Here is a 9923-nt window from a genome sequence, read left to right as displayed (position 1 = left end):
ATATGGGTTGAATATACATAATACAGGGTTAAACAGCCTCAACCCAGTGGTTGGGTTGATAAAACAACATATCACAATAAAAACAATATACATAGCCAGAACATGTACACAGGGAGTGGGGTGTTTACAGGTACAGGATTGATCTGGCCCTATATATATATCTTTATTTCAGACTCCAAGTTCCATATAAAGTAACAGACATACAATTATACAATTATTAAAAAAAACATATCTGGAAAAAATAAAATAATAATACAACACAAATAATACAGTGCATTAAAAGGTATGAAGACTTTTGTGCCAATGTCGTCTTAAGTTTGAGGTAAAGCGATAACAGCTCTTTAGAGGGTTGACCAGAGCCTCTACTATGCAGTTCTCAGACTTGTCCAGTCGACACATGAAACCATACATCAATTTTCTCAAGAGCGCCTCACAAGTTGGTACGTGCTTAGAAACAAACAACTGACTAGCACTACGCCACCTAGGCACATGAAGCAGCAATCTAAAAGCATCATTGTAAGCTACTTTCAGTCTCTGTATACTCCTTTTCCTGTAATTAGACCACAAATGAGCAGTGTACATTGGTGTTATGTAGGTTCTAAACAGGGAACATTTAACTGAATCTGAGCACATAGAAAACTTTCTTAATAACATATTGGCCTGAGAATATATTTTGCAGCGCTGTCGATATACTGTATATCGTTGTCATCAGTCCAATCATCAGAAATGACATGGCCCAGATATTTAATTTCCTCACAGGCACCAAGGGGACTGCCAGATAGATAAAAGGTAGGGAAGGTTAATTTCCTATCCTCATTACTTCTGACTATCATTATGTGGCTTTTCTTTGCATTTTATTTAATATCATAGTCTATGCCATACTTAGAGCACACCCTCAGCATCTGTTGCAGCCCAGCACTATATGGGCTGAGTAAGACCAAATCATCTGCGTTCATCAGATGATTGACAATAGATTCCCCTACAAGACAGCCTGTATTTGTCTTATTCAGCTGGCTTGATAAGTCGTCCATATACACAATAAACAAAAATGGAGATAAAATTCCTTCTTGTCGAACTCCGTTGCCAACATAGAAAGGAGCTGATACAACATTGTCCCATTTAACATGAAAAGTTTGATTGGCATACCAGAACACCAAAATCCTAACAAGAGGTTTAGGGACACCTCTCGCTAGCAGCTTCATAAACAGTTTTTCATGACAAATTCTATCGAAAGCTTTGGAAGCAACAATAAAGCATAAAAATACAGATGAATTAAGACTTTTGTACCTAGAGACAATTTCCTTAAGAGCATAGATACAGAGATTATATTACAGTGTGCAATGCATTAATCCCATACTGGAAGCCGTGAGGACTGGAGTATTGAAGCAATGTGGTCAATTCTTTTGGTTTTCAGGAGAACTCAAACAGCTGCATTGTGTTCAAGCTGAAGCTGTTTGATAGTCTTTTTAGGGTTAGGGTTAGGGTTAGTGTGTGTGTGTGTGTGTGTGTGTGTGTGTGTGTGTGTGTGTGTGTTCGTTCAAGCTGAAGCTGTTTGATAGTCTTTTTAGGGAGGCCTGTGAAAGGACACACACACACACACACACACTCACACACACACACACACATACACACACACACACACACACACACACACACACACACACACACACACACACACACACACACACACACACACATACACACACACACACACACACCTGTGAAGAGAACATTGCAGTAGGCTAGTCAACCCTGCTGGAGATAAAGGCATGACTGTGTTTATTATTATAATATGTTTTGACACAGGGCAAAAAGCTGATTTCATTATTGCACCAATTTTCTGTTAATTTTCCTGATCATCTGACTGAAACACAAAACCAGTTCAATCTCCCATCATTTTGCAAAAAAAAAAAAAAAAATCGAATCTTTGTATATCTTTGTATTTTTTTCTCCAAATATACATTTGATATTTGGTTAATTCAACTGACATGTTAAAGCGTATTTAAGGCGCAGTTCTTGAATCTAGTAAATGGTTGTTGATATTTTAGCTCAATAGCCAATCAAATTACATCACTCATCTTTCTGTAGTCTGTCAATTTTGACCACACACATTTCTAAACAATATCTAATTTGTTAAATTGACTGAACTAGGCCTACGACGTGGTTTGTTTGTCCTAAACAACTTGAAAAAATAAATCCAGTATTTAGCAACAGACACATCTGTGTTAGCAGAACTAACATCGTTCCCATAACAATCCGGAAAATCCAAAAAAAAAAAACGGAAATAGCCCGACCACAATGCATTCTGGGAAAAGAGTTATATCCGCCATCTTGGTTTGGTTTAGCTAGCACAACAATTAGATCTTAAGGATTTGGGTAAATTAAACATATTCTGAGGGGATTTTCACATCTCTATGGTTATCAAGCATTGTCTGTGGTGCAAGATACATTCATAAGTGTTCACAGACGTTTTGTTTGGAACTGTTTCGGAGTTAGCGGTGTGCTTTTAAGCCTATCCACCGGCGGCCATGGGGCGATCCAGAAGCCGCAGTTCGTCCCGTTCCAAACACTCCAAAAGCAGCAAACACAGCAAAAGACGCAGCCGCTCCAGGTCGAGCGAACGCCCCAAGAAACGTTCCAAATCCCGGGAGTCTAAACGGAACCGGCGACGTGAATCCCGCTCCAGGTCCCGGTCAACAACAGCCACGACCCGCAGAGAGAGACCCGCGACGCCTCCTGAGAGGATAGACATCTTCGGGCGAACGCTAAGCAAGCGGAGCGCAATCGACGAGAAACAACGCAAAGAGGAAGAGGAGAAAAAGGCCGAGATGGAGAGACAGAGGAAAATGTAAGTTCGTCAGTTAATGAGGCCATCTTAGCTAAGTTAGCTTGGTGCCTAGCTAACTGCGTGAACTTGAGACCTCAGTCTTTAGCTCCATGCTATGTTTCCCCCTTGTTTTGAGCTAATGCTAGTTAGCAAGCTGGCTCAGTTAAGACCATGCTAATTGTCTATGTAATGTCTGTGGTGGAGCTGGCTAGCGAATTGAGCCACAGTGAAGTGACGTTAGCAGCGAACTAGCAGGTACTGTACCCCGCTAATGTAACCCTATATGTTATGTTACATAACACCCCTGCAAACATAAGTCCAGGATACCATGGCGCCCCTGATAGCATTAAAATGGCCCGGTTTTGATATTTAACTTTAACGTTAACTAGTTAACTGTCAGTTCTACCACGTGACGGAGGCTTGTCTTGCTCCCTCGCACTGTCCGTTAAAATGTCGCGGTTGTGTGGTGTTTAAGTTATGTTGTGCATCCATTTAGGTTGTTTACTCAGACATACCTATTGAGTTAGAGGCCTGAACCGTGAAATGACGTCAGTGTAGTGCACCTAAAACCCGCATGGAAGTAAGGGTAAAATAGTGTTGAAGGTTAGGCCCGTGCCAGAAGAACGCCATCATATCACCTGAGTCTGCAGATATAGGGGAGAGGGGGAGGCGATTATAATCAGTGGCGTAGTCCAGGGTAGACGCAGGTATACGGAGTATACCCACTTATTTTTCAGTCAGCATTGAGTATACCCACTTCTCAAAACAGGGCGTTTATCCTGTGCTGTATGGGCTGCTTAAGAAATTAAGAGTATACCCACTTCTCCAGGGACCACTACACCACTGATTATAATCACTAATGAAAAGTGATATGTTTTGTGGTACTTTAACAGAAGATACCTGTGTGTCCCAATGTGGATAGTGAGTAGGATTACTCTGGAGGTACAGAGAGGAAGTGAGAGAGTTGCAGGAGAGTTGGGCTGACGTGTTGGTGAAGCGGAGAGGCTGAACGTTCAGTGATGGCGATGACAGATAATTGCATATCAGAGATGGCATCAGGGGGAAAAAAACCCATGAAGGATTTCAGACAGAACTCTGATCCGGCCCAGTTAGCTTGTGATGAGTCCTCCAGGCCAGCGGTCCAGGTGCACAGACAGCCTGTGTACGGGGGAAAGGCCCTCCCCCCTGTCCAGGGGGTATTGGAAATGCATACAGAGGAGTGGGGGTGGCGTTTAGCCAGACTCCAGTGCAGTGTAGACCATAGAACACAAACGGCTCAGAGGGAAGGTCTGAGAAGCAGAACGCAGACGTCAGGGGTTCCGGGGTTAGGCTGTGCGATTGAGGTGTGTGTGTGTGTGTTTGGGGGTGTGTGTGTGTGTTAGGGGTTCCGGGGTTTGGCTGTGCGGCCAACTGCTCCGGTCAGAATAACCAACAAAACACGACAATAAATTGAGGTGTGTGTGTGTGTGTGTGTGTGTGTGTGTGTGTGTGTGTGTGTGTGTGTGTGTGTGTGTGTGTGTGTGTTAGGGGTTCCTAGGTTAGGCTGTGCCGCCAACTGCTCCGGTCAGAATAACCAACAAAACACGACAATAAATTGAGGTGTGTTTGGGGGTGTGTGTATGTTAGGGGTTCCTAGGTTAGGCTGTGCAGCCAACCGCTCCGGTCAGAATAACCAAAAATACACACGACAAAAAACTGAGATACTGAGCATTGCTAGCAGACCACCCACCAGGAGTTTCACACAACTTGAAGCATGCACACACACACACACACACACACCCTGCTGAAGAAGCATGTGTGTATAAGCTTGTGTGCACACAAACACACATGCACACTGACTGCACTGTCGCTTGTTCTCACACTCATCTGAAGTGCACACATACACACACACACACACACATACAGTAAATCACACATCTTCTACACTCACTCAATCTCTCACTCATCATCTAAAGCACACACACACACACGTCCACTGCACTCTCACTCAAACTTACATTCTGTCACAGACACAGACACAGTTTCAGAGGTAGCCCTGATGCTAGCCCTGATGAAGCCCTGATGAAGCCCTGATGCGGCCCTGGTCTAGCCCTGACTCGGCACTGGTCTAGCCCTGACGCGGCACTGGTCTAGCCCTGATGTGGCCCTGATGCAGCCCTGATGTGGCCCTGGTCTAGCCCTGATGCGGCCCTGGTCTAGCCCTGATGCAGCCCTGATGTGGCCCTGGTCTAGCCCTGATGTGGCCCTGGTCTAGCCCTGATACAGCCCTGATGCTAGCCCTGATACAGCCCTGATGCTAGCCCTGATACAGCCCTGATGCGGCCCTGGTCTGGCCCTGGTCTGGCCCTGATGTGGCACTGGTCTAGCCCTGATGCGGCCCTGATGCGGCCCTGATCTAGCCCTGGTCTAGCCCTGATATGGCCGGTGTTTAGGAGATGATGCATTTTAATACAGAACGAGAAAAGTGCTATTTGGTTCAGTCCAATCTGATACAGTTTTTAACATTTGTTTAATGTAGACAGTCGTTTCCCATTACATATTAAAAAAAGCCAGTTATCTGTAAATAGATACTTTTTCATGAAAGATCAGGGATTGATAAGTGTTAGGCTATATTTGAGCTGCAGCCAATCAAAACTGAGGGGAAAAAAAAAAAATCTGCTTAGCCATAGACTCTGGTGTGTGTGTGTGTGTGTGTGTGTGTGTGTGTGTGTGTGTGTGCGTGCGCGCGCGCGCGCGCTCCACTGTAAGGGGGTGGTCTGGAGGTGTGTGAGTCATGGCCTACACATTCATAGACAAGAGGCCTGCCAATGCGTTGTTAGAACTTCATGTGGCTAGTGAGTTTCTGTCACATCAACAATAAAAGCTAATATTGGCCTGTGTTTGCAACATAGACGTTGGCCTGGTTAGCACACAGCAAGGCTATTATGTCTTGCGGCCTACATTAAACTTAGCTTGCCTGAACATTGGCAGCAATGCGTCAAGTCAACCCATTCAATTGGTAACCTTAGAATCCGGCCATGGTTCATGGTACATTTAGATCCAGCAGTCCACCTACCGATGCAGTTGCATCCGGTTGTTCAAACCAGTTACTGATTCATGTGGGTGAATCCCCTGGTTTCTTCTGTTGTTTTTATTAGGGGTGTGCAAAAAAATCGATTCACAATCGTATCGCGATTCAAGTGCTCCCGATTCAGAATCGATTCATAGAATTCCAAAAATCGATTCATATTTATACATTTTTTTTTTTTTTTTTAAAGATTAACGTTCTTTTTGGCTTCGCAAACTGTGTAGTAGGCTAACGTTACGGTTTGAGTGATGGTGAGCGCGATACGGCGAAATGGTTGATAAAAAGCTTCTGAATAGAAAGTTTACCTTTAAAAGTTGTGTTGTGCAAAAGAAGCAAGCTTCACTGTTGTCTGAAAATGTCAACAGGCAGCTGGCTGAAAGCACAGAAGTAGTAGGCTTACCTTTTATTGGTAACCTTACTGTTACGGTTCATTGTTTTTGAAATAAGAGGCCTGACGTCTATGTTCACAGCAAACTTGAAAAAAGAAAATATTAAGCCATGGTTTAACTGCACTTTAGGGTCTGAAATGTGCACTTTATAATTTTATTTTGTACCGCCCTGTTTGGCAATGTTATTTTTCTATAAAATAAAACATTGGATAAAGCAAGCCAATCCACTTTTCCATGATAAGAGCATAAAAATAAAATTTGCGATGAATTAATTTGCGATTAATCGCGATTCATTTTGAGTTAACTATGACAAAAATGCGATTAATCGCGATTAAATATTTTAATCATTTGACGGCACTAACATTTACATACTGTGAATCAATTTTTTTGAATCGAAAATCGATTTTGAATCGAATCGTGAGCCTAAAAATCGGTATCAAATCGTGACATTTTCTGAATCGTGCACCCCTAGTTTTTATTCAACATCTCTCTAATGTCCGGCATACACTTTGTTTAAAAGCTCAAAAAGACGTAAACGTTGCCAAACCATTTGCAGTATTGCCACGACGAAGCCATTGGCAGCATGATGTCTTTTTTGATAAAAGCCTTTTTTGTATTGCTAATAAAATAAGCTCCGTTTTACATGCTGCCAAACTTTGTATTGGTAAGTGCTTGTAAAGCTTTGTCTGTGTAACGCCCTGTAGTGCTTAGTTTGGCGTATTTGAAGGGAATATTGACATCAGGGTGGGAAATTTACATATTTTTTAGGGGGCAATTTTTGCCCCCACTTACTGAAATCCAGGGGCATTTCACAAAAAATGTGGGGGCACTTTTAGAAACTTGTGTAAATCTTTTCACCTTTGTTCAAAATAATAAACACACTTATTTTTTCCACCTGGACGCTGTGATGGAGGCCATTTTAAGCCAGAACTCTCACCAGTCGCTAGCTGTGTGTGTGTGTGTGTGTGCTCAAGGCAGACCAACGCTCTGTTCCGTTGTCCATACCCTCCGTACCTACCATCCTTAGTTTGGGTATGTAGGGTGTTCCGTTTTCCGATTTCCCATTTCCGCGTCGAAAAGAAGTATACCCAAAGGACCCGTATCTGTACTCATAACGGTCAAAACGCTGAGTGTGGAACCAGGGTAAACTTTCCACACTCAACGGCCGCCATCTTGTCAACGTAGCGTAAGAGGCGGACCCAGGCAGAGCCGCTCAGCTCGAAAAAGACGAACGCGGGGCTTGTCGCGATCGTAATTTCCGGTAAGTGCACCACGGAGCATTAGATTTGGAACAGCACTCACCTGCTGAGAATCTGCGTACCTAGTGAGTGTGTACTGTGTACTGCGTATAAGTATAGGTACGGTAGGTACGGTAGGTAGGGAAAATGGAACATAGCGCAAGCCAGTGGGGTGATGTTGAGGGTCAGAGGGCCAGAGGGGTCCAGGCTTTGGGTGTTGGTAGAACTGCAACGTGATAAATGGCTTTCACCATAGACGTTGGTATGGTTAGCAGCAACTTGATGAATGGCTTTCACCATAGACGTTGGTATGGTTAGCAGCACGTCGGGGAAGCCATTTAAGGAGCTGCACACAACATACTCACTCTCATAGCTTTTAATGTTTACAAACAGAAAGCATTTGTAAATAAAACACAGTTTATATTCATGTTGATCATTTCATGTTAGGAGCTATTAGGAAGACAGCAGAATTAGGCTAATTGAATCTATAATCCATTAATTCTAATTTAATAAGCGATTGGTATGTGTCACAAAAAGCAACATCAGCACCTGCCACAGGTTAAACATGCAAACAAGACCACTCGGCTAGGCCAAATTAAAAAAGCTGATGCTTCAGACATGCAAACAAGACCACTCAGCTAGGCCAAATTAAAATAGCTGATGCTTCAGACATGCAAACAAATAGGTTCAAATAGCCTAATGTTCAAATAAATAGCTTCAAATAATAATGAAATAAAACAATATAATGATTCAAATATTTGAAATAATGATTAAAAATCTGTGGCTGCAATCTATTATCAACATGAATAGCAGCGAGCATTCCTGGGCAGTAGTTTGAGTTGGTAGCTCTCCACAGAAAAGCATGTCCTCTTGTAGAACACCACTCCAATGATAACGCACAAAAACAGCACTAAGGCAGCTTTACTGACGTCTGTCGACTCGTCTTACTTGTTTTAAAGGAACATCCTTTCCAGGACCTGGTTCTGTACTTGAGTGCTGGATGTTGCGTCTCCAAAATGTTGCTTCAGCTTTGAAGGTTTCTGTGCCTCATTGGACATCTTTAAAACGCAGTCAACACACTCCGCCCTGGGCTCAACTTCCATTAAAAAAAAATCTAATCTAATTTGATCCGGGTTGTATTTAGGCTGAATTTGAGTAGTTTTCGGTAGTATGACAACCTTTTCATGAACTGGTCTAGTTATTTTCCAAGAGAAGTCGTGGAATGTGGGTTAGCGACCATCTAACCATCTGTCTGGTGCTTTGCGTTAAGGTGAAAGACAAGCTGCATACTACCGAAAACTACTGAAATTCAGCTGCTTCTGTGATGGCTAAATTAAGCTTGACAAATGCTACATACAACTTTGGTTTTGTCGATTGTTCCGTCATTTTGCCTTTTAAGCAGCCATTTTCCGCCCAACAATCCCTCAGCTCTCTCCATCTTCCACTACCGTCTCAGTCTCTCCTGTCTTACTGACTGCAGGCACGCAGCAGATTTGTGACGGGGGTCAACACACACCGGAATTAAACAAAGATGTGTGATCTGGGTTAAAATAGTTTATCACACTAATCTCGGCCACAATAATCTCATAGATTAACGTTCATTTTGACATCCCATATTAAAATTGTTCTCAACTAAAATTCAGTTCTTCTTGAAAAAATGTGTGGGGGGAAAAAAAACCTGAAACATTTTCGTGGCCCAGTGGATGGGAAGATCTCGCCTAGCGCACACCCCTCTGCATATCCTCCAAATAAGTGCTCTGTTTTAGATAAACAGTGTGTGTGTGTGTGTGTGTGTGTGTGTGTGTTAAAACTGTCTGAGTAGGACCGTGATATTGGGCCATATAGGTGCTCTGACTCCTTAAAGTGGTGACTTAACCAGGGCCTAGTGTGATTCTGCTGAGCTGCTAGAAACCTGGAGAGAGGTGTGTGTGTGTGTGTGTGTGTGTGTGTGTGTGTGTGTGTGTGTGTGTGTGTGGGAGGGAGTGTGTGTGTGGGAGGGAGTGTTTTCACCCCTACTTAGTGTAAGAAACACTTAAAAACATCCAAAAAAGGGCGTGAGAAAAGAGTCAAATAACAGGAAAGATGATTGGTCAGGAACACAAACATGGGCCTGACACACACACACACACTTGCTTGAGGGGAGTAAGAGATCTGATTTGTGTGTGTGTGTGGGAGTGACGGAGACCCTTAGGCCTCTGCAGTGACCTCTCTTTCGGACCAGAGATCCTGACACCAGATAGGCCATATGTTCTCAGGTTCCTCCATAGCAACCCTAAAGTGTGTGTGTGTGTGTGTGTGTGTAGCCCTGAGCCGTGGTCCACTGCCATTCTTGCCCATCCTGTTGACACTGTCCTTTAAAAGCTTCAGAAGCTGTTTTAAGTGCAAATGAAGTCAAACGGCAG

At 43.3% G+C, this 9923-nt stretch overlaps 1 protein-coding gene across 3 annotated transcripts in view; it reads left to right on the top strand.

Moving 5' to 3' along the window:
• The first annotated feature begins 2336 nt into the window (after window positions 1-2336).
• The window catches only part of arglu1b (arginine and glutamate rich 1b), a 17023-nt gene continuing 9436 nt past the window's right edge, over window positions 2337-9923 (top strand). For all 3 annotated transcript variants that reach the window (XM_080860893.1, XM_080860892.1, XM_080860891.1), the window contains exon 1: window positions 2337-2848. In XM_080860893.1, the coding sequence (XP_080717019.1) occupies window positions 2529-2848 (320 nt within the window). In that variant the 5' untranslated portion in view covers window positions 2337-2528. The remainder of the gene's footprint in view (window positions 2849-9923) is intronic.

The sequence above is a fragment of the Sprattus sprattus genome, assembly GCF_963457725.1.
Source record: "Sprattus sprattus genome assembly, contig: scaffold_128, whole genome shotgun sequence".
NCBI classification, from domain to species: Eukaryota; Metazoa; Chordata; class Actinopteri; order Clupeiformes; family Clupeidae; genus Sprattus; species Sprattus sprattus.
This window is presented reverse-complemented; position numbering and strand designations above follow the sequence as displayed.